This window comes from Peromyscus eremicus, chromosome 11 (genome assembly GCF_949786415.1).
Source record: "Peromyscus eremicus chromosome 11, PerEre_H2_v1, whole genome shotgun sequence".
Classification (NCBI taxonomy): Eukaryota; Metazoa; Chordata; class Mammalia; order Rodentia; family Cricetidae; genus Peromyscus; species Peromyscus eremicus.
This window is the reverse complement of record NC_081427.1, coordinates 58773786-58799825: the sequence shown is the minus strand read 5'-3', so window position 1 is coordinate 58799825 and position 26040 is coordinate 58773786. Positions and strand designations below refer to the sequence as shown.

The following is a 26040-nucleotide window of genomic DNA, read 5'->3' as shown; positions in this document are numbered from 1 at the left end:
TACCTTTATCCTTTACTGGTTATGCTCACGATCAAATTCTAGAGACTAAGGATGGAGCTCAATCTGTAGAGTGATTGCATAGCATGCATGAAGCCCTTGGATCAGAAGTTCAAGGTCTTTCTTGGCTACTTGGGTAGTTTGAGTCTAGCCTGGGATACTTGAGACCCTGCCTCAAAACAAATAACCAAGCAAGCAAACAAACCTAAATTCCACTGTTCCAGTTTCTTACCAAGTAACTTGTTCTTAGTTTACCTTTTGAGGCAGATTTGATCATTTCTGCTCTCTCATTCTGTCTCTTATCCAAAGATCACTTTGACTAATCAAAAACTTTTAACCCCTTACCTTTCAAAACATTATTAAACACATTATAAAACTTGTCTAAAAAGTAGAAGCAATTGAGTCCAGCCTTAAACTTCCCTTGATTCTCCGTCTGTCACTCCTCTGTCCCATGGTCCTTGGGAACCTCTAGTATAAGTTAGCTTAAAAGGTGGTGGTGGCAGTTGCTTTAATCCCAGCACTCGGGAGGCAGAGCCAGGCAGATCTCTGTGAGTTCGAGCCAGCCTGGTTTACAAAGCTAGTTCCAGGACAGGTACCAAAACTACATAGAGAAACCCTGTCTCGAAAAAAACTGAAAAGAAGAAGAAGAAGAAGAAGAAGAAGAAGAAGAAGAAGAAGAAGAAGAAGACTAGACTTTGAAATCATTCATCCCATCAACACTACCAAATAACAAAGGTTCTTTGTAAGTTTGTAACATTTTATGGTCTCCTAAATTTACTCTTAAAACATTTGGCTACTTTCACAGTGATAATGCTGAGACCTCCATATCCAGTTCCTGTGGCAGACATTACTAATCAACACCTGCACTTATTTTAGGCAAGCTTGCACAGAGGCCCACTGTGTTTTGTTTCAACACAATGCTTCAGGAACTCATGAAGCCATAATGTATATTTTGAGAAATAACTCTCAGTTTAACACCTTTACCCATTGCTTTTCTAAAATGGATAAAATTACTTATGTAATAGGGTACCATGGCAACATTTCTTTTTAACTGCATAATATGACATCTAAAGCATTTCTGAAGAGCTAAGTGAGAATTGCTCCGAAGACATCTGACCTGAGCCCAGGAACTGGTCATCAGGTGTCGTTTTCTATGCAACAGTGAAATTCTGAGGGCTTGGGAAAGCAGTGCAGACAGCCCTGGCAAAAGGCTGTCTGAGCTGCCTGGGAAGATGTGTTCTAGGGTTCTGATTCTAATGATGGCCCTGCATAGGGTGGCTGTCTTTCCCTTCATACTTGGCTCCTCACAGCTGCCCAACACCTTTACTCTTTCTCTGTGGTACTCTAGGAAGCTCCTTGCTGAAAGCTGTGTGAGCTGCCCTGTCTCAGTTCTCAACTCCATCCCATTCACACCCAATCTTCAACTATCTATAATCTATCCTTCCTATTTTCTCTTCCTTTTCTTCCACTGGGTGCAAGTCATTGATTACATATTAGTAGGCCCTGGGAAGTAAGGTGTGTGTGTGTGTGTGTGTGTGTGTGTGTGTGTGTGTGTGTGTGTATTTCTATCTGTGTTTTCAAGAAGCTTTTTCTGAAGGCTGGAGGCATTCTATAAGGTAAGCTTTGGCCTTGGTAATTGGCAGAGATCCACATATGCCCCTCTTGTAGCACGGATGCTGTTTTAATAAGATCAATTTTCTGAATAAAAGCAAGCATCGTGTTAATGGTTTCGGAGTGCGGCAGCTGGAACACTTCCCAGAGTTACTCAATGAGACCAAGATGCCACACACCTTCGGGGCAAAGTCCTGAGGGTAGCTCTGGAATCCAATTAAAGGAACCAGGATGCAGACTCAGAAGCACAGTCACACTGTGAGAAACGTGAAGGCTGCTGAGTCTTTGGGATGCCTGTAAGGAGTGAGTGAGAACAAAGATTGGGGAGTTTGCTGATGTGTTTCCGGCTTTGTCCACAGCACTGAGGCACTCTGGTCCAGAGACACACGCTTTGCCAAACCTGTGCTTGAGGCAAGTTAGCAACTTATAAAAGATAATAATAACTTCTCAAAAAGTTATTGTGGACAGTAAAATGCAAAATACCCAGGGCAGGGTATATGTGGAAAACAGTAAAAACATTAGTTATAATGATAATAATTAGGACTGTAATGCCTATGTCCTTGAGAGTTTTTGCCTTTGTCTGGGGAACGTTAGCATCATGTTATCATGGCTTCTTGGTGCTAATCAATAGATTATTCCTTTCTTTTGCCCAAAACCGTCTAGCAAACATTCACTAGGAAATGACTTCCTAAGGAATGTGCTTGTCAAGTAAGTAGGGTACCTGGGGATCACCTTGGAATGTTTCCCAGGCTTCAGAAAGATTTTAATTTAGGCAGTCTAGCTGGGGGTTTGCAAAGTGTATTTATTGTATGTATTTTGTTTTGAAATGCTGGGGATTGGGCCCAGGGCCTTGCACAAGCTGGGCTGGTTATCTTAGTGAGGGTCTCTCTTGCTGTGAAAAAACACCATGACCAAAAACAAATTGGGGAGCAAAGGGTTTATTTCATTTTGTACTCCCCCCTCATAGCCCATCGCCATGGGAAGTTGGGGCAGGAACCCAGAGGCAGGAACTGAAGCAGGAGCCACAGAGGAGCGTAGCTTACTTACAAGGCTTGCTCAGTTTGTTTCCTTACACCCCAGGCAGGACCCCTAGCCCAGGGACAGCACCACCCATGTGGATGGGCCCTCCCACATCCGCCACTAATTTAAAAATGCTCCACAAGCTTGTCTCCAGCAAATCTTACAGAGACATTTCCCCAGTTGTGGTTCCCTCTTCCAAAGGACTCTGGCTTAGGTCAAGTTGACATAAAACTAGCCAGGATGCTGGTGTCCTAGCTCTGAGCTACATCCCTGGTCTAGACGCTGCACTTTAAACTGTACTGTCTGTACTAGATGATTTTTTCAAGACCTTTTCTTTGGCTGTGGTAGGGGCGGGGTTGGGGGCTGTTGCTGAGGACTGAACCCAGGGCCTCATTCACGCTAAGTGTCGTGCCACTGAGCCACAGACTGCACATTCATTTATCCATTTTTAATCCCTCCTCTGCCCTTCCCTTCTCTTCCTCTCCTCCCACTCCCTTCCCCTCTTTTCTTGTTTTCTTTTTCGTGTGACCCTAGTTGTGAGGACGCAGGCCTGAGGAGGGACTCTCTGTGCTCTAACATCTTAGTGTGCAGCAGAATAACTGCCCTTTTCTACCCACAGCTTTATTAATGAGCTGGAATCTACTTTATTCCACACCTTGCTTGGGCACAGGGACACAGGACACGGGGACACAGGGACACAGGACACAGGGACACAGGACACAGGACACAGGGACACAGGGACACAGGACACAGGACACAGGGACACAGGACACAGGGACACAGAACATAGGACACAGGACACAGGACACAGGGACACAGGGACACGGGACACAAGGACACAGGACACAGGAACACAGGACAGGGACACAGGGACACAGAAAAACAGAGACATGGGACACAGGACACAGGAACACAGGACAGGGACATAGGACACAGGGACATAGGACACAGGACAGGGACACAGGACACAGGACACAAGACACAGGAACACAGGACAGGGACACAGGACACAGAGACACAGGACACAGGACATAGGGACATAGGACACAGAGACACAGAACACAGGACACAGTACAGGGACACAGGACACAGGGACACAGGTTACAGGACACAAGACGCAGGGACACAGGACACAGGACAGGGACACAGGGACACAGGACACAGGTCACAGGGACACAGGACACAGGGACACAGGACACAGGACACAAGACACAGGGACACAGGACACAGGGACACAGAACATAGGACACAGGGACACAGGACACAGGGACACAGAACATAGGACACAGGACACAGGACACAGGGACACAGGGACACAGGGACACAGAACATAGGACACAGGACACAGGACACAGGGACACAGGGACACAGGACACAGGGACACAGGACACAGGACACAGGGACACAGGACACAGGGACACAGGACAGAGGACAGGGACACAGGAACACAGGACACAGGACACAAGGACACAGGGACACAGGACACAGGACAGGGACACAGGGACATAGGGACACAGGGACACAGGAACACAGGACACAGAACACAGGACACAGGACACAGGGACACAGGGACACAGGACACAGGACAGGGACACAGGACACAGGGACACAGGACACAGGGACACAAGTCACAGGGACACAGGACACAGGGACACAGGGACACAGGACACAGGACAGGGACACAGGGACATAGGGACACAGGGACACAGGGACACAGGGACACAGGACACAGGGACACAGGGACACAGGACACAGGACAGGGACACAGGGACATAGGGACACAGGATACAGACACAGGACACAGGACACAAGACACGGGGACACAGGGACACAGGACACAGGACACAGGGACACAGGACACAGGGACACAGGACACAGGACACAGGGACACAGGACACAGGGACACAGGACACAGGACACAGGGATACAGAACACAGGGACACGGCATGGAGACATGGCCTAGCACACTCAGAGGCCACTCACTGTGAAGTGAAGCTTTCTTGTCCACAGTAAGGAAAGTGCCTCTTGACTTTGTGTCTGGCTGACTCATTAAACCTGAAAAAACTCTGTAAATTTTATTTAAGAATTTCTCTAGAATGACAAATCAGGAATGACCCTCACATGGAGCCTCGTGTTTATCCAAAAGGAGTTGCTGCGTTCTGCCTGTCACCGTATCAGACGAGACCTTTGTCACTGTGCACAGGGCATCTTGAAGAAGTAAATCTGGTCCTGAATCAACCTCCCTCCATTCTAATCTCGTTTATTTCCATTACTGTATCTTTGCTAAATTAGTACGCATGCATGTGCATTCATGCACAAGCATGTGCGTGCATGCATGCGTGCGTGCGTGCGTGCGTGCATGTGTGTGTGTGTGTGTGTGTGTGTCTGTGTGGGTCTGTGTGTGTATGTGTGTCTGGGCATCACACATAGGGCCTTATACATGCTGGGTAAAGGCTCTACCACTGAGGTACATGACCAGCTCTGCACCCTTTTAAACAGAGGCCGTTTTCTATGCTCCCCCTTATGGGCCCTTCAGTGACTTCCTTTTAGGATGATTTTTTTCGATGCTTGACTCTCTGCATTGACCTTGGTTGCCGGGCGCTCTGGCAGGAGTTGAAGTATAATCCTGGTTGGACTTAGATTAATTCAATACAGAAAAGGAGGCGTCTCACACTCCAACACCAAAGGGTAACTGGTGGGAATCTTGTGGGATTTAAAGCAATACAGTAAGACGAGCTGCGGGCAAACATGGATAGTTTATTTTAATGATAAAATGCATTAATAAGCAAGGCATCGAACTCAGAAATTTGTAATTATGTTTGAATAGGACAGAATTTATTTTCTTCAATTTATGTTTTTAATGGGAACAACTAGATTGGGGACATGCATTACTTTGAATTACTTGGCTAAATGTTTGACTTTAGATTTAAAAACTGTCCTAGTGTGTATAACAACAATATATAGCTTTACTATATTTTCCTACAAAACCCCAATGTTGGTAATTCGTACCTTTCAACAGGAAACAGTAAATTAAGTCTATAAATTATTGAAGACCAGCACATGCCTCTGATGCCCACAGGTTGGATTCCAAGTTTACAAAGGGCAGCCTGTGGTGGGTGATTACTCAAGTGTGAACAACCTGACAGGCCAAAACTGAGCAACAGAACATATAGATGGCATTTGCTCAAATGGAGACAAGGGCTGGCTCTCTGCGGACCTGCTCTGGGGACCTGCTCTGGGGACCTGCTCTGGGGACCTGCTCTGCAGACCTACTCTGGGGACCTGCTCTGCGGACCTACTCTGGGGACCTACTCTGGGGACCTACTCTGGGGACCTGCTCTGGGGACCTGCTCTGCGGACCTACTCTGGGGACCTACTCTGGGGACCTGCTCTGGGTTCCCAGGCTGACTCATGGGTACTTCCATCCCTAGCCTTGAGCTATGTAATGATGAAAACCTCAGAACCCTTTGCCAGATCCTTTTAAAAAGCAGAAACAGAAACTTGAAATTTTAGACTACAACTTAAAAAACAGCAGTATTTGAGAGGGTTTGCCGGTCCTTTGATAATTACTCAAAACTGCTATGAAACAAGCCGGTCAACAGAAGTCCCTCCCTACAAATAATTAATTGATGGGTGAAGCAACACCACTCTCCTTTGTCCAAAAAACCCCCTCATTGATCATTTTAGATGCTGAAATACCCTTTTATTGGTAAAGATGTGGTGTTTATTTAAAATAATGTCTTGCTAATTGTGTGCTGTGCCTTAAGTCTGGAGTTTTGGCTAGGAAGATGGAGGCCAGAAATTCAGAAGTTCAGTGCCAACCTGGGCTACATTGTGTTTGAGGCCAGCTCTAGCTACATGTAACCCCATGTTTTAAAAAAAGACACGCACACACACACACACACACACACACACACACACACAGACATTAAAGTCTTGCAGCAGCAAAGCATTTAGATTTGATGGTCATAGTCTCTAGGGTCTTTCAGACATACATATCCAGGTCTAGCCTTGGGAAATGATGAGCAGGGGAAAACATCTTCTTTAGGAACTGATGTGCCCAGTCTCCATCCTGCTGTTTCCCTTTCTGCTGTGCTAGGGATGAACCCAGGGCCTCATACATATCTCAAAGTCTCACCACTGAGCTTCCCTACCAGTTTCTCTTGCTTTTTTGACTACAGTGCTTTCCAAGAAGGAACTTCACGAGCTCACTATTACTCTTGAAGTAGCAGAACTTAATGTGTTTGTTCTCGCTCCCAAAGTACATAGACTCTAAATTTTAAGTCAACAGAAGAGCCTTGACTCAACAATTTGAGGTGAGCAGGTTTGGAGGGTGTAGGAGCTGACTTGGAGAGCTGCCTCAGGTGGTCATGTTCTGAGCTGTACTGATCACATCCACACAAGGACTTGCCCTTTGCCTAACTGTTTCTGTCTACAGGCAGGGCTTGTACCACCTTTCTTGTATTTTTTTTTTTATATATATATAATGTTTGGGTTACTTTTTTTCCCTTTCATTTTTTTCTGATCATCTTAGCTTGTGAATAATAAGTTTTTCCATGGAAGGAGTGCCTTTGATTTGCAGATAATCATCAGAACTCTGGACAATGCCCACTATTGTCTTGTCTTCCCTCCCATTCAATTTTTCAATGTCCAAAGATACTTAGAAGCTTGGGGATATGGCTCAGTGGTAGAGCTCCACCTGGCAAGCATGTACCAGGCCTTTGGTTTGATCTCCAGCACTGGAACCACATAAACAATGAAGATGATTCTAAATACAAATTGCTATATCAATGCCATAGGTATATGTATACACGTGGTGATGTATTTTTAAATGATTTTCTCACTTAAGGATTTTGGGCTCGTGAAGTAGGCAAAATGATTGGACTAGAGCATCCTCTCATCCCTGTACAACATCAATACGTGGTCACATCAACAATACCGGAAGTGAAAGCTTTGAAACGAGAGCTCCCAGTACTCCGTGACCTGGAAGGATCCTACTACCTCCGACAGGAAAGGGACGGCCTTTTGTTTGGCCCGTACGAAAGTCAGGAGAAGATGAAACTCCAGGCCTCCTGGGTCACTCACGGAGTCCCTCCAGGTGAGTTCGGCGAATGAAAGGGGCAAGGAGCAAGAAAGATGGGTCAACTCCCCACGGCTGGGAGCCAGGTAGAGAGCAAGACAGAACCCCAGTGCTGGCCTTCAGGTGTCTGGGATGGCGTGAGCGAGGGGCTGGAGGTGACTGTCTTCATACCCTTGTGGAGGGTAAGCAGAGCCGAGGAAAGGGGGGAGAGAGGTGCAGTTGGGTGAGGAGAGAAGCTGACGACTGTGCCGGGGCCCTGGGAAAGGCTCCAGGTACATTTTCATCTGCCCATGCCAACCTTCTGCCGGCCCCTTCCCCTCGATCTGCCTGGTTGGTCTAGTTTCAAGATCTGAATACAGATGCACGGGCTCTGACAGTTGTCCACACTGCAAGTACCCAAGACCGGACATCCAGCCTACAAAGAATGCAGGCCAGAGTCCTCAGCAGAGCTGGAACGATGGGCAGAGCCCTCCTGCACCTCACAAGCAGGGAAGGCTCGGAGCCCTAGGTGGCAACAGGAGGGACCGTTTGTTCCAGTGCCATAGGGGAGAAGGACCAAGGTTTTTTCGTTTTGTTTTTCATTTTTTCCCCCATGAAACATTTCCATGAAGCCAAATCAAGAATTGGGTTATCTAGGCAGAAGGCCCTAATTTTAATCTTGTGTGTATGTGTGTGTCCATGTATGCGAGTGCATGTATGCACAGATGTGTGTACATGTGAAGCCCTGAGAACCTCCTGGGGAACATTATCTACATGTCTACACTTTATTTTACTTTTTTGGGATGAGATTCTCACTGGCCAGGAACCCATCAGAAGCTAGGATGGATGGCCAGTGAGCCCCAGGATCCACTGTGCCTCCACCTCCCTAGTGTTGGGACTACAAGTGCATGTAGCCACACCCAGCTTTCATTTATTTATTTGTTTGTTTGTTTAAAACATGGGCTCTGGGGTTGAACTTAGGTCCTTCTGCTTGCAAGGCCAGTTCTTTTCTAGACAGAGCCGTCTCCCAAACCTTCTAGTTTTAGTCTGTAAAAGGAGCTAACATATGGTTTGGGCACTGAAATATTTGAGGGAACGTGAAGAAACATAAAAATGTATTTTTTTTGGAGTTGTATGTTGATACGTAGTTTGGGGCAGAGAACATATCCCTCCATCCCATGTAACAGGAAAGGATGTCTGACCCACCTCACCTCCTGCAGAGGCTGGTCCTGCAGCCGGAGGACTTTGGTTTTGCTCAGTGGGCCCTGCACATCTGGGTCTGAACAGAATCTCTCCTGACTTCAGAGTGAGGGCTGAGCTGCTAAGGGAGGCCGGTGTGAGGAGAGGGCTCTGTCTCCGCCCTGCCCATGCTGTAGCTTTTCTTCCCAATAAATGCAGAACAAATATTTAACTAATCCTAGCTGGAGGGAGATTCGGACTGTGTGTTGCTCCTGGCATGGGTGTCCATGTGTTCTAGTGTAACCGAGCCAGCTTGGAGGCTCCATGACACTGCCCTGTCCTGCAGACCTCAAGAAGGGCTAAGAGAACCCGGGTGGAAATTATGTGGATGAACGTCATGAAGTTTATCTGTGGCTGTGCCTTGAGTCACAGTGGCTTCTAGGACAAGAGGAAGATAGTTGTTGCGCAAGACTCACCTCTGTGCACAGAACACTGGCCTGTGGATGCACGTGGGAGCAAGCTTCAGGAAGGAGGCTGCCTGGGGAAGGGGGAGTTCAAAGGGTTCTTAAGTCCGCCATCCTGGATCCTGGAGCAGTGGTTCTCATCCTCCAGGGTCCTGGAATAACTGTATACACTCCATTTGCTCTCCCTTTTACATTAATTGAAAGATTTAAAAAACAAAACAAACAAACAAACTCCCAACAAACAAAATTATTTTTCCTTTTAAAATAATGATTGGGTTAAATTGATTGGGGAAAAAAAAAAACCCGAACATAAATTTCCATTTCTATTTACTAAAAAGGTGACTTTTGTTTTAGAAAGAAATAGCATTATTGTTTCCAGGAATGTTATGGGTACTGGTGTGGAGATAGGGAGTGTCAGGGTTAGGATTAATGTCTTTTACCTGATTGATTGAGATGTGTATGTGGACATTTAAATGCCATGCGTATGTGGGGGGGAGGGGGGAGGGGGGGAAGGGGGGAGGGAGTGTCAAAGGATGACTTCCAGGGCTCAGTTCTTGCCTAGGGAATGAGCTCAGGTTGTCAGGCTTGGTGGCAGGTGCCTTTACCCTGAACCATGTCACTGGCCCCAAGTTTAGCGTCTTTATAGAGACAAAGGAGTGTCTTCCTTACAGGCACCCGGTTCAGAGAGTGCATTGCTTTGAGACTTGCTCACACCCAGGGACATTCTGACCACAGAGGTCTGTCTCTCTAGGCTTTGGGAAGGAGCTTTTTGAATCTGACCTGGACCGGATCACGGACCACCTGGAAGCTGCCATGGAAATGGTTCCTGTTTTGAAAAAGGCGGACATCATCAACATCGTCAACGGCCCTATCACCTACTCTCCCGACATCCTGCCCATGGTGGGGCCCCATCAAGGGGTCAGAAACTACTGGGTGGCCGTAGGCTTCGGGTGAGTAGCACCCCGAGGTCTGACGTCTCTCGTAGAATCGCTTACTTTAGTTACATCCAGTCTCAAAATATCAGGCCCCAGGATGGAAAATGAAGAGGTGATGGAGCATGGGGATGCAGTGGGGGTGGGGGTGGGTAAGATGAGGGTGGGGTTGTCTCCTTTTGATGATCAAGGAATGATGGTAGGAACTAGTCATATAATGGGATTAGCACTTAGATGATAAAGGTTAGCACACAGAGGACAATCATCTTCTGAAACGGTCTTCACATATTCTCTATCACCTCCATTCTTTATGTCTCTTTTTATGCCATTGCCTTCCAATGGGTCGATTTGTCCTAATTGGACAAGAATGTTTTCATAACAGAAGGTGACATATTCAAACTATCAAATGGATAACATGTCTTATGTATTTTCACCATAATTCCTGTTTGTCTAACGTGATTTCCCTCTGTATAACTCCCTGGGCTGCTTCCTATTTAAGATTCCACTCCTTGCCCGTGTTTCATTTCAGATATTTGTCCCATTAATATGCTGACTATTGATGTCAAACTCACTTTGCTGCCATATCACCGTTTCTAATACTCTAGTTTTCTTCTTTATTCTATTGGCTGTTTGTTCAAATCATCTTTAATGACCGCAGCTCTGCGCCAGGCCTCATGATGCAAGCACCAAGCGATGCCTTTGCGTTCTCCTTGGGAACTAACTTGGTAACAGGCAAGGGACATCCATTTTCTAAAGGAGTGCAGTGGTGGAGAAAGCATTTTGCCATCTTCCAAATTCCTCTCACGCTTCTTAGAAGTAAAGTGCTGGATGTTAAGTCACTATAGTTTGGGGGATGCTGGAATTCTTTTGTTAGGATTTTTAAAATATGTGGTAATGGAGATCAAACCCAGGGATCGAATGGGATTCTCACAACTTAACACCAGTTTCCCTCAATTCTCTCTCCATGAATCTTACCCCATTCAGTTCCTCAAAGGCTCCTTTTCATGGCACCACAGATAGATCTATGTTGAAAGGCTTTGATGGATAAGAACGGGCAGGTAGACCTGCATAAAGCCTACTGGAAACTGTGATTTTGACATCACATGCAATCATATGTGTTGTTTAAAGCATCCTTGGGGGCTGGGGAATGTAGCTCAGTTGACAGAATGCCAACTTGACATGCAAAAAGCCCCGGGTTTGATCCCCAGTGCCCTATAAGCCAGGCATAGTGCTATATCCCTGTGATACCAGAGCTAGGGAGGGGGAGGCACAGGAAGATCAGAAGTTCAAGGCCACCCTCAGCTAGGAAGTCAGTCTGAGGCCAGCCTGGTTTACATGAGACCCCAACGCATCTTCTTGTGGAAACAGGGGACAAGCAGACCTTCTCCTCCAAGGGACCTATTAGTTGCAAATTACAGAGGTCATGTTCCTTTCTGCCCTCGCCCACAAGTCCCCACTGGGTGCCTGCCTCTGTCTGAGGGCCTCTAAGTTAAAGGTTCCTTGCACAGAGGCCACCATCACCCAAGAGAATCATTACTACACTGAGTCTGGAAGAGATGGAGGGGCACCTCCCAGTTTCCTATCAGGCAGGGAAATCCCAGCTCAAGAAGGAGGTGAGTGCCCACCACATACATCCTCCCTAAAGCCAGCGTCTTTCCTAGGCAGTGGCCATAGGCTATCTGTGGGTCTGGTATCCCGCCTGGTGGAACTGTGAAAACAAGCCAGCTGTCAGTTAGGCACCTTTCATTTGCATGCCAGAACGTGCGGTGATCTGTTTTTGATGAAAAAATGTACAGCATAGAGATTGTACTCCTTGTGTGTTTTAACGGGCACAGGTGACTCCATCTTTGATGCCCTGTAAGATATTTGAACATGTCTTACCATTTGAATACACCACATTTGTAACATGGCACCAATCTCTGTATCCAAAAGCTACGGCATAATCCATGCTGGTGGGGTAGGGAAGTACCTCAGTGACTGGATCCTGCATGGAGAACCCCCTTTCGACCTGATAGAACTGGACCCCAACCGCTATGGCAAGTGGACCACGGCGCAGTACACGGAGGCCAAAGCCAGAGAATCGTACGGCTTCAACAACATTGGTGAAGTACTAACTTGCTGACATCTCGAAAGACCTCTGTTTAGACGCTCTGCTCTGTCCCCCGAGGGTGGTGAGGAACTGTAAACAGCACTTAAGCCATAGCAAGGGATGTATGTGGCTGTATAGAGTTATTGTATTGGGTACACCATTTATATATATATATATATATAATATATATATCATATATATGTATGTATGTGTATATATCATATGTATGTGTGTATGTATGTATATGTATATATGCTCTTAGATTGTAAGTTCTACTGTTTCCATTTTAAAATCCTCTCAGTATATTGTGTCATTTCGGTGATAAGCCACTAGAACACTGCTGTCCCCTCCTCAGTGGGTTATCCTAAAGAAGAGCGGTTTGCCGGGAGGCCAACCCAAAGGGTCAGTGGACTCTACAAGACCCTGGCGTCCAAGTGTTCCATGGGCTTCCATGCAGGCTGGGAACAGCCACACTGGTTCTACAAACCCGGCCAGGACACTCAGTACAGGTAAGTGAGTGTCTTCGCCTGCCTGTGGTTCTGATCAAGGGCTTCCACCGCAAGGGCAGAGAAGGACAGCAGGCCACGGATTCTCCTCCGATCATAACTGTGCGTCGCTTTCAGAGAAGCAGTGAGTCTACTCGGGTATCATGTATTTGCTTGTGGTGGAGGCATTCACTAGGCCAGCCCAGGGAACACGGGCCAGTCTCTGTGAAGCCTTTTCTACTGGCAGTTACCAGAACCTCAGAGGTCCTTTCCTTGTCCCCATCCAAGTCCTGACATGGCTTTGATTGACTACAGAAGGTTTGTCGTGCCTTAGGTTCAAATACTACATGGAAAGGAGCCACAGCTTTGGGTCACGAAATAGCCAAGAGCAAGCACCCGCATTTTGGGTTGAACTAAAACATCAGGCATGCCACCTAAATGGGCCTCTGAGTTCCTGGGAAGCGCTGTGTGTCATTGCTGGACCTGGGGTTGATGGTGATTATTTTCTCACGAGAACCTATGAACTAAGGAAAAGTGAATAGCAAGTCTAGAAGATGATTTCCAGTTACTGTCAAGTGCACATTTTGCGGTTTTAAACAGGCTTTGGGGCTAGAACAATAGTCCAGAAGATAAAGCACTTGCTGTACAGAATATGAGGGCTTGAGTCTGATCCCCAGCACACATGAATAAAAGTCGGGTGTAGGGGTGCATGCTTGTAATCCCAGTGCTAGGGAGGTGGAGATGGGTGGATCCCTGAATCTTGCTGACCAGTCAGCCTAGCCTATTGGCTAACCCCAGGCCAGTGAGAGATCCTGTCTTGGTAATAAGGTAAGGTAGATGGCTCTTGGGGTATGGCACCTGAGATTGCCCTGTGGCCTCAGCATGCACATATGTGCACATGCACCCACACATGAGCATGCATGCACAGGGAACACAGGTTTTGGCGTCTACTTTAAATTCAGATCAGTGGTGTAAACTACAGAAGTGGGGCAGCTGTGAATGAATGAGTGTTTCACTCTAGAAGCAGCTGACCCAGCATGTTTGGGGCCCCAATACTTGCTTGGTTTTCCAGGAATGACTCAGATAAATACTAGCTTTGGTTTTCATTTTGTGAGGTTTAGATCTGGCTTAATTTGTTTTTAGATTTTAATAGTTAAGCTACTGGAAAATCCTGCAGACTTAGCTCCCTGCTTTGAAGCTAAAAACAGCACTTTCGAAGCCATTTGCTTAAGTGGAAAGGACCTTTTGAAATGAGTCAGGAGACCTTTGTTCTAGACCCAACTCTGTCATTAGCTGCTTCAAAAGACCCAGAAGCCACTCCGTGCCTTTTCTCTGAAAAGTGAAGGTGCCAGGCTAGACCATGGCTTGTTTCAGACGTAGGCACCCCCTGCAGCCCGCAATGGTGCCCAACCCCTTTTTAACAAGTGAAAGTGACTTGTATTCACAGTTCTGGAGAAGGGCTGGCTACGTAGTCATGTGTGAGTGTGCACACACATACACACATGGCCTATACATGCACATGCACACACAGAGACATATATACATATGCACACATGTGCACAGACACATGCAGACCATCCATACACACACAAGTGTGTATACACACACACATACACTGCATTCTGATTTAATGAGGCTTAACAAGTGGTATTTGAAAAATACTGTTGATATGTAAAACGAATAGAAAATCTCTTAATAAATAAATAAATAAATAAATAAATAAATAAATAAATAAATAAATAAAAGAACACAAAAAAAAAGAAAAGAAAAATGCTCCCTAGATGACTCTAATATGCACCCAGGGTTCAAAACCCCTGGACTGTCTGTTGCCTTATACACTGCCCTTCAGACCAGCATACCCAAGAGTTCTGTCCTATTTTTCCTCACTAATTCACACTCATTCACTATAAAATGAGTGAAATCGGTAGATAAGTAAACTATAAAAGGTCAGATTCCAACATGTGTATACAATTTACAGAACAGATTGAGGTTGCCCCTCCTCCAGCCCAGCAGGCTTTTCTAGATGGAGGGGGAGTGATTGAAATATTCTTTGGATGACAATTGTCTTGAATAGTAAATATCATGTTTCAGGCCAAGTTTCCGCCGCACAAACTGGTTTGAGCCAGTAGGTTCTGAGTATAAACAGGTTATGCAAAGAGTTGGTGTAATTGACCTGTCTCCATTTGGCAAGTTCAACATCAAAGGCCAAGATTCCATCCGACTTCTGGACCATCTCTTTGCAAATGTCATTCCAAAGGTAAATAGACAAGGTCCAGGATTCTGACCTGGTCCTTTCAAAAAAGAACACCTCAGACCCACCCTCCTTTGATTCCACATACTCTGAGCTGGATGCTAGAACATTTCAACTGACCGAGAGTGTGCAAGCTAATTCTCAACTGCAATTTCCGTCGCCTAGGGAACTAATGACTTCATTTAATGCACCAATGAGATCCTAAAAGTTGACTGCAGTTAAGTGGATGTGGTGTTTTTTTAATTATTACATTAATTTATCTATGTGTGTCATGTGTGTAGAGGTCAGAGGACAACTTGCAAGTGTCTTTTCACCCTGTGGGTTCCAGGGGTTGAATTTAGGGTGTCAGCTTTGGCCAAAACTGCCCTTACCCCGGTACCATCTTCCCAGTCCTGAAGTACAATTCTTTTTAGGACAAATAATTTTGTATGATTGTTTAAATGGAAAATTTAAATTAATCTCTGGTTTGGTTCATATAAATGGTAAGAGGTGAGGGTTTTTCATGGTCCACACACTTTACATGTATGTTAAGATGTTTAATTCATCCTAAAATGATTTTAAATTCTCTTGAGCAGGTGGGGTTTACAAACATAAGTCACATGTTGACGCCCAAAGGTCGAGTGTACGCTGAGCTGACTGTTTCGCACCAATCTCTGGGGGAGTTCCTGTTGATTACCGGCTCTGGATCGGAACTTCACGATCTTAGGTAAATACGCATCCAGTAAAATCATTTTGAACCAGTGACACCCTGGCTCAGTCTTACAGGAGTTTCTCTTGTGCCAGCACATTCTGGTTTCATTTCTCTTGCTGCAATAAAATGATGACTGGAGGGGTGGTTTAGCCATTAGCAGCACTGGTATCTCTTCCAGAGGACCAGGGTTTGATTCCCAGCACCAACGTGGCAGCTCATAACCATTTTAACTCCAGTTCCAGGGGATTTGATGTCCTTTTCTGGCCTCTGGGATTTCCAGGTACATACATGATACACAAACATACATGTAGGGAAAATACACCCGCACATAAATAAAACAAAGATAATCATCACACAGTACATAAAGAACAACTTTAGTTCTTTCTTAAAGTATGTGTGTATTTGAGTGTGTGTGTGCGTGTGTGTGTGTGTTTAGTGAATGTACATGTGAGTGAGTGTGTGTGAGTGTGTATGTGTGCATGTGCATGCAGGTGTTGAAGAGGCCAGAATAGGGCATCAGATCCCCTGGAGCTGGATTTACAGGTGCCTGTGAATTATACGTGGGTGCTGAGAACCATATTCCAGTTCTCTGCATGAGCCTCGACTCTCTTAGTCACTGAGACATCTCTCCAGCCCCTGACTTTAATTCTTAAACCTCATCAATGTGACTAAACCTCGTGTGTTTATAGGAATAGTTGAAGCAAAAGCCCCTGCCCACTCCACAAGGTCACTTATCCAGCGGGGATACTGGTTCTGATAATATTGACTCTTATTTATTAAACATCATCAGTGAGTCAGGACTCATTTCAGACATGACCTCAATGAATTCTCTTAGATTTTGCAGGGGTTGGGGAGATGGCTCTGTAGGTAGCTGCATCCTTCACAAACACGAGAACTGAAGTTTAGACTCCCCAGCAACCATATAATGGCAGACAGGCACCATGGCTTGCAGGTAATCCCAGTACTTAGGAGGCAGAGACGGTGCATCTCCAGATCAAGCTGGCTAGCTACACTATCTGAGCAGACAAGCTTTGGGTTCAAGTGAGAGACCCTGCCTCAAACTATAAGGTGGAATACCATCAAGGATGATACTCAATGTGATATTTTGGTCCTCTACACACGCATACACACGCATGTGCATACACATACAACATGTGTGAATACACATGCATGTGCCAAATGAAAAGATTTTGCAAAGTTTGCATTATCCACATTTTCAGATGAGGAAACAGGTGTGGGAAAGTCACCCGCTCAAGTCTGCATGACTGATTAAGATACCCCATTGGGTTCACTTCAGCCAGCCTACTCCCTTAGTTATTGCCTCCCTCTGTGAAACCTGTGCACACTGCTCACGGATAAATTGCTGACCTGCCTTTGCCGGGACCTCCAGGCCGCTGTGAAGTTTCCATCTTCAGTTTAGTATTCCACAAGTACGCGGGACGTTATTATTAAATCAGGGTCTGACTCAGTCTCGCCTTAGTTGTAGAATTATGGAAATCTGATGAGCAAGTGTAAGGGGTGTGGAGGTCACCTTAGCCACTAAAACTCTCCTCGTCTAGACGAACACTGTGATAGACTCCCAGGGCTCCAGGGATGGCTCAATAAATTACAGACAGGCCAGAGAGCTGCCTTCCAAAACCTCATCAAGGCCTAGAAATTGAGAGCAGAGTTTTTCCTCTTTTCTTGGTGATTGTCAGAGCAATTATGTGTCTGGTGGCAGGCACATTATTAATGGCTAGCAGCACAAGTGTGCATCTTGTATACAGGTATTGAAGCAAATTCAGGTTTAAATTAATTTTTGGAGATGGAACCATTAGTTTAAATGCAACAGAACCATCACTATTTATAACTGTGGCAAAGCTCGTTTAAACCGGACAATTCTTGTTACCTGGAAAATTCCCTCCCGAGTCTTAAGTGGGAAATTTAAAGAGAATCTCTTTACCTCTCAGGGACTTGGTTTCGCCAACTTTCAAAGTGATGTGGCTACATGCCATGACCCTCTAGGGACTTTCTGATCATTCCTAACTTGAAGCAAGTTTTCAGAGACATAATACGTTCGAAGCATGCATTATTCAAGCGACGTTTACACAGTTCTTATGACCCCAATGCAGATGGATTGAAGAAGCAGCTGTCAGAGGTGGATATAATGTTGAAATTCGAAACATAACTGATGATCTCGGGGTCCTGGGAGTGGCAGGGCCGTATGCGAGGCGTGTCCTTCAGAAGCTGACCTCAGAAGACCTCAGCGATGATGCTTTCAAGTTTCTTCAAACCAAGACTTTAAAGATGTCTGACATTCCTGTCACTGCTATAAGGATCTCTTATACTGGTAAGAATTGGAAAACAACCCGTAGTAAGGAAAGGCTACCAGAAATGGGACACACACAGTCACACATGCACACTCACACAGTTGTACCCTTATAATGCGTGCTCATACACACACACTCACACATACCCACACACACAGTCATACCCTCACAATGCATGCTCACACACACGCACACACACACACACACTCATATATACCCACACACAATCTTACCCTCACAATGCATGCTCACACATACTCACATGCTCACACATTACCCCCACACACAGTCACACCCCTCAATGCACACACTCACCTGCACACACACTCATGCTCACCTTTCCACACTCTCACACTCTCATGCTCACTCACACACACACTCATACTTACCCATGACCACTCATGCACACTCCCCTCCCCGACTTTCTCTGATTTTGAAGGAAGATTTCTTCTGCCCAACTCTAAGGAAAGAAGTCTGTCTGGCCGTTCCTACTCCCTGTAGCGTTTCCACCCATTTCTAGTTGCTTCTCGTTGGAAGGGCAGACAAGAAAGGAGCAAAGGATGGCCGTTGGAGTAACTGGAAGACCCCAGTCAGTAGACTGTATGGGAACACTCACAGGCTTCCAGCCTGATGTGCCCATGCCAAGCTTTCCACTAGGGCAGTGGTTCTCAACCTTCCTAATGCTGTGACCCTTTGGTACAGTTCCTCATGGTGTGGTGACCCCCAACCATCCAATTATTTTTGTTACTGCTTCATAACTAATTTTGCCACTGTTATGAATCATAATGCAAATGTCTGTGTTTTTTGATGGTCTTAGGTGACCCCTGTGGAAGGGTTATCTGACCCCCAAAGGGGTCGAGGTGCACAGGTTGAGAACCATTGCACTAGAGCATGGTCCCTGGCAATCCTCTCCCCACCACCACTGTTGTGTGTTCACTGGGGGACCTTCGCCCAGCTTTGCACAGAGTATGTATCATTACCCAGTGACACTCAGGCTTACCTCTAGTTCCTGTCACTCCTGTGTCCCCTTACTGAAGGGGCGCTGTGTGCCCAGGCATTCACCTCGCTCCATGTTGCTCCTGCTCTGGTGGTGTCCTGGTGAAGTCCATCATTATCAACCGTGATGATGGGGTACAAGGAGCGTGCTCACTGTTAACATCACAAATCCCTGGCTGTCCATTCTAACTTTTCCCGACCTTGGCAAAAAGGGAGACTGGGATAAAAAATAAGGAGTCTTTGGATTGTAACTTTTCTTTTCTCTGGTTTTCTAGCACGTAGCTCTAGTGGTGAATGAAAGGATCATGGTGGGGGCGGGGCAGGGATGAGAAGCAAAAGAGTTAAATGCTATAGCTGACTATCCATGAGAAAGAAATATGAGTAATTTCACATTCTCTATATGTTTAAAGGCTTGTGGTTCTTGGGTTGGAAACTGGAGTGCCTAAACCTTGAGCTCATTATCATCTGTTTTTGTGTATGTGAGCATATGTGTGTGCATGTTTGTGGGGGTCCACATGTGTACACGTGAGGGCCAGAGATCAACCCTGGATGTTTCCTTGTTGGCTGGCCAGAGAGAGTGCCTACTTCCCCAGCACACAGGGTGACTGGCAAGAGCCAGTTCTTTCTTTCCAGTGTGTGGGTCTCAGGGATCAAACACAGGTCATCAGGCTTGGCAGCAGTCACCTTTACTCACTGAGCCATTGCATACCCCCACCCCACCCTGTGCTTTTTAAAAATGTGCATTCTCAGGATCAAACTCACGCCTTCATGCTTAAGTACATGGTAAGTACATTACTGTCTGAACTGGCTCTTTAAGGCCTTTATTTTGTTTTGTTTTTAGACAGTGTTTCAGTAGCCCAGGTTAGCCCTGCAGTCACAATCCTTCCTCAGCTTTCTGAGTGTAGGCATCATAGATGTCCTCCCCATATCCAGCTGAACCCCTTGAAAATACATGCCAGCTGTTTACCTCCTATCATTGTCCTGAAACAGTCAAGGCTCGGGATGAAGCCAAGGTCCAGGGTGGAAGGTAAGTCCTGACTAGAGTCTGTCTGTCTCTGGAGATGATGAATCATCCAGCATCTGCCCTCTGAGGGAGCCAGGACTACACACAAATGACCTGGGAGATGAGATGGCCAGCTCCTTGTGAGCTGTTCTGCTAAAAACTGGCAAGGACTGCATTGTGTGAGTGGGGCTCCTCCTGAGTGTGTTAGCTAATGTACATGAGTGCTCACCCTGCAAGGACTGCTCTCACTCCTGTGTGGACTCTGCCCGTGCTTTTCAGGTGAGCTGGGGTGGGAGCTGTACCACAGACGAGAAGACTCCGCAGCGCTATATGAACTCATCATGAACGCAGGCCAGGAGGAGAGGATCGACAATTTTGGAACATATGCCCTAAATGCCTTAAGACTGGAGAAAGCTTTCCGAGCCTGGGGATCAGAGGTTTGGATACTATCGTCCTCATTAAAACCTTATGCTGGTTGTTTCCAATTTTTGATGGAGGGCAAGTTTTGACAGTATCACTATCAATTCTGGCCGTAAGAGAAATCATACACTCTTAGATGACTTTGGTGAGGGAAAGAGGCCACACCCCTATTTACCACTGAACATTGACTGGGTTCTGGGATAATGTTTATTCTGCCTAAATACCCCCCCCCCCCCGCGCGCGCTTGGTGGTGAACCCCAGACATTTTCTGACATCCTCTGAGGATTCAACTATTGCCTCTCAAATCCCTGCCTTCTCCTCTGTTACGTTGTGTCTCATTTTCTTCTCACAATACATCCTTGGGTGAAGGAATGTTCTTTTTCCTGAGAGGCGGGCACAGTGGTCCTGTATGTGTTGTTCTATCCCCCACCAGTAATAGCGGTAACCAAGGGTTTCTCTTTGGATAATGCTTACCATTTATACAACATTTTTATACCCATTGATTCTACTGAGCTTCTGCCTTATGTTTTGTTTTTCCCTGTGGCTGTGGTAAAATGCCCCGACCAAAGCACCTTCAGGGAGAAGGGGTTGAATTCAGCTCTCAGCTCCAGTTCCAGTCCTTCATAGAGGGACGGCACAGTCACAGGAGCTTGAGGGATTTGGTCATATCACGCCCATAATTGGAAATGGCTGCATGCCTGCGTACAGCTGCTGGGCTGGCTTTGTGCATTCTAACCCATCCAGGATCCCTGTCTGGGGAATGCAGTGTCCACAGTCGCGATGGGTCTTCCTACATCAGTTGTTGTAATCAAGGCACACTACAGGCACACCTAGAAGCCTTTGTCCCACGAGTCTGACATTTAACCATCAATCTTCTCAGCTGTCCACGAACGTTCTGTTACCACGACTCTTATTTTGCATCCAACCAAATGATCCAGATTCCCGATTCAGGTCCTATTCACCTATTTTTATTTCCTTGTGAGAAAACCAAACCCCTAACTTTTTCAGAGAACTATTTCCTTGGGAGACACTGAGGTTTTGGGGCCATGTAAAAGATGAGCCTCGGAGTGGGGACTCTTGGGTTTAAGTCTATCCTCTACAGCCTGCACGTTCACATGCTCATTCTGCGGCTTATCTCTTGGAAATTCTGCCTTTCTGTAAAATAGAGCATATATCCTACATAATTAACATAGACATAGAGATGGCTTATTATGAGCCGAACAAACACACCATACAATTAATTTCTAGCTCAGGTAGGGAGTCTTGGGCCTTATCATAGAAGCGAGCTTGGAGGAAACTAGTTCCTGCCTGCTTCAGAGCATGGTCTACAGCCTGGACTTAGGTGAGGCCAGCACCCTCAGAAAAACAGGACAGTTTTGTCTCCATGATCTCCCCAAAAGAGTGCAGAGAGGCAGCACCCTGAGAGTTAAGGATTGCTGTATTCTGGTGGGGTTTTTTCCTGCTTCCTCCCACTGCGCTCCATCTTAGGGCTCTGTTTCCCAACAGTGCCAGAGCGCCCTCTAGTGTTGAAACAGCGATGAAACCGCTCTGTATTTCCTGAAAAAAAAAACAACAACAAAACCCAAAAAAACATTCTTCAAGTTTGAGCAGACTGAAAAATAATTTCAAACTGGTAACTCAAACTGATATAAGAAATATGAGAACAATTTTTCGTGATGTAAAGTAGCCTTATGTTTATCTGGTTTATGTAAGTCCTGTGTTGACTCTGGGAGGTTAGAGCAAGCAGTTCCCATTGCCATAAAGAGAACAAAACAGGCTGTCTAGAAAGTTCTTAACAACGGTAACTGAATACGACGTGGCACTCGTCTGTTCCTGTTTCTATATGTTTAACGGTTTCCACCGAGCTTATCTCAAGGCCTTCCATCTTTCCTTAGTTCTCATCATATAAATTCGAATCTTTTAATAAAATTTTGAGGAGGAAAAAAATAACTTAAGAACAAAACAGAGACAAAACCTCGTAACTTTATTCATGTTTAGTACTAAGTATTGGCTTTCCCCTGAATCGATGTATCCTCTGATTCAACCACTTTTGAGGTCCAGCCCTACCTCCCTGTTCATTCCTGAACTCTGCAGAAGCCAGTGTCCTGCCATCAACATTCCCTCTTTACTTCTATTCATGGCTAATTGCAGGATAAGCAAAGTCACTTAAGAACTTTAAGAAGCATAATTATGTAAAATTATTGCATAATACACACGAGGTTCTTGTTTGTGGAACAGCATGTGCTAGCCTTCAAATATTTATCAAGATAAAAGAGGCCAGAGAGACGGCTGGGTGGTTGAGAGCAGAAACAGCGCGTACTGCTCTTACAGCGCGTACTGCTCTTACAGAGGGCTCAAGGTCAGGTCCCAGCATCCTGCTCAGACAGCCCACAGCCTCCTGTTATTCCAGTTCTGGGACTGGGAATCCGATGCCTTGGTTCTCCAAGGACACCTGCACCTAGCCACACACAGACATGGACACATACATGCGGACACAATAAAAATTAATTAATTAATATCTTTAAAATAAAGGAGCAGTGGCAGCAAATCCCAACTCTGTTTCTGTGTTTGCTATATTTAAATGACAGCATTTGCTGAAGACTTCATTTGAATTGTGAATTAAAAATACTGTTCTGGAGACTTAGTCCATAATTAGTCTTTTTGAGAATCTTACTCAAAAACCATGAAGTGCCCTTGCTAGAAAGAATAATATAAGAAAGCGATGTTAGTGTTTGAATCAGTTTTTTACATCAGTCCAGGGTGAAGCCAGTGTTTGCCAGTATTTGCTGAATGAAGGCAATTGGTTTGTTTTTCCATTTTACTGTTCTCTTTGTGGTAATGGGGAACTTGTCTACCCCTCACCCCTACCCAAGATGTACTAAGACTTGCTGGGGGTGGGGGAGTGGCACACTGCTTTAATCCCCGACTCTGGAGGCAGAGGCAGGCAGATCTTGGTGAAGTGCTAAACCTTTTAAAGGCAACACAGTTCTGATGTGAACCTAATTAACATGCTCATCCAAGATTCGAAATGTGTTTTCCTTTCAGATGAACTGTGATACAAACCCCTTGGAAGCTGGACTGGAATATTTTGTCAAGCTGAATAAGGTATGTTTACGTTCTCAAGTGTGTATGAAACAAGTGTTAAGAGGATGGCAGTGTTTTGCACCGGAGACATGCTTTAAAATTTAACCAAGTGTGGGTATAGAAGAAACCAGTTGAACATAAATACTAAACACTGCTTAATTTATCCATATCAACTATCTGTCATAATTTGATGAGCTCAATCTATGGGAGTGTGCTCAGAACGGTGGTTCCCAACCTGTGGGTCATGACCCCTTTGGGGGGGGGTCACATATCAGATGTCCTGCCTATCAGATAGTTACATTACGGTTCATAACAGCAGTGAAATAGCAATGAAATAATTTGATGGTTGGGGGTCACCACAGCATGGGGAGCTGTATTAAAGGGTCAAAGCATTAGGAAGGTTGAGAACCCTTGGGCTAGAGATTTAAGATAGCAGAATCCAGCTTCTCTAAGGGTTAAGACTAAAACCCAAGATGAAAGGTAATAAAAATCACTGGGTGGTGGTGGCGAACACTTTTAATCCTAGCACTTAGGAGGCAGGGGCAGACAATCTCCATGAGTTTGAGGCCAGCCTGGTCTGCAGAGTGAGCAACAGGAAAGCCAAGATGACACAGAGAAACTCTGTCTTGAAAAACCGAAGAAAGGTAACAAAAATCATAAGATGATTATGAGCTGGATTTCAACAGACGTCTTTATAGAAATTGTGCTACGTTGTGTATGTATCGGCCACTTCTGGTGGCCAGTGAGGCTGCACATCAGCTAACTAAACCAAGCAGATCGGACAAGGACTCTTCCTGCACACTCAAAGGCTAAAGCTGTCTCGCCACGTCGAATTAAGCAAGTGCTTATGGAGCAAGCTGTATCTAATGACAGCATCTAATATAAACAAAGGACGTCTTTCCATTGTGCCCAGTACAAAGTGGGTGTTTCCCTAGGAGCTGACACAAGCCCAAAGAATCATTATTGGCATCAATGTGTCAAAGGGATGCTCTACACCAGTGGTCTTCAGGCTACCAGTCTCGTCCTCATCTGGGAACTTGTAAGAAATGCCAATTCCCAGGTCCAATCCTAGACTTACTAAAAGCAGAGTATCTGGGAGCCAGGCCAACAAAGCTGTGTTTTAATAAGCCCTACAGGGGTTCCTAGGAATTGAGAAACACTATGCTACATAATTACTGTGGAGACTCATATCATAGGAGGCCAATTTATGATGGCCCCGCTCATCGGTGCCAGTCCTACACATGTAAATGAGGTTATGCCATTGAGGCGTGCTTGAGAGTTATATGAAAGAACTGGAAAGGACGTGCCATAGTCAACGGTGTTCAAGGTTAGGAACCACAGCTGCTCTGAGGGTATTTGTAGGAGTCCCCAAATACGCTATCATTTTTAATCCCTAGGTCGGCTTTCTCTCCTGTGGGAATATGTAAACATGTGTCTATAAACCAGGCTATGGGAACTTTTTTTTTTTTTTTAACATTTTGCATCAGTTCCCAAATTCCCAGCTAAAGTATCAACAGGAAGTATGTGTGTTTGTAGCGCTGGATTTTAGGAACAAGGACCCCAGAACGAGTTCTTAAAGGAATCCGTCTTCTCTGTGCATTTTCCCTGGCTTTTATTTTTATGAGGCGCCATCTGTCTCTAGACTAGGGAAAGCAGGTGCTAGGAATTTGGGCAGCTCCCAGCAGCAGATTGCTCCTTGTGGTGACAGAAGTCTGTGTTTGGCTGTTTAAAATATAGATAAAAATGCCTGACTCCTTAAAGTGCCCAGCTTTCTGCTGCTAGCCCTGAGAGGTGGAGGGAGAATCAATTCTGTTTCCGTGTTTTGGATATTATTGTGAGAAGAAGGCCTAGATGAATGATGTCTTCATATTGAAAGTGGATGCTTTAAGTCCTTCTTTGCGACGATCAGCAGGTGAACATAGGAATTTATTAGCTCTTTTAAATGATACAATCAAATAAGCAAAGCTGAGCTCTAAAGCAAATTGTTTAATAGATACTGATTTGGATGCATGATGTGGTTTTTGGTGCTGAATTATTGGTTCTTGTTCAAATGTCAAAGAGTTAGTTCTTAATGACTGTGTTGGGTGGGAATTTGTGAAGCCTGAGGACTCAGCCCTGACTGAGCTGGGTCTTTTCCACCATGGGATGGATTCAGATGGTTGGCTGCTCTCAACCTCATGGTAGAGACACAGGCTGGGTTCTCGGGCAAGTGACTAGGTCTGATCAGCTGCCCGAGAGCCTCCCTGGGGGATTCACAGCTTTGCAGCCGTCTACAGGGAGAGGCCACTTTCTGGAAATCAACTATTGTAACTTGTTAAGTCATGTCCTGTGCCTAAGAATCAAAAAAATTACTCAGACATTTAGTGTACAGAAAGATGTTCCCCTACAAAGCCCCTTAGCAGACATTCTGTAACATTTTAAAGGATAATAATATCCAAATCCACATTGCT

The 26040-nt window shown here is 45.5% G+C and overlaps 1 protein-coding gene across 1 annotated transcript in view; it reads left to right on the top strand.

Moving 5' to 3' along the window:
- Positions 1 to 26040, top strand: part of Dmgdh (dimethylglycine dehydrogenase) — a 71190-nt gene that overhangs the window by 18749 nt on the left and 26401 nt on the right. Inside the window, exons 7-15 of the mRNA XM_059276301.1 lie at positions 7478 to 7726; positions 10082 to 10280; positions 12195 to 12364; positions 12707 to 12860; positions 14928 to 15093; positions 15663 to 15793; positions 17890 to 18107; positions 20366 to 20523; positions 23552 to 23611. Coding sequence (XP_059132284.1) covers positions 7478 to 7726; positions 10082 to 10280; positions 12195 to 12364; positions 12707 to 12860; positions 14928 to 15093; positions 15663 to 15793; positions 17890 to 18107; positions 20366 to 20523; positions 23552 to 23611 — 1505 coding nt within the window. The remainder of the gene's footprint in view (positions 1 to 7477; positions 7727 to 10081; positions 10281 to 12194; positions 12365 to 12706; positions 12861 to 14927; positions 15094 to 15662; positions 15794 to 17889; positions 18108 to 20365; positions 20524 to 23551; positions 23612 to 26040) is intronic.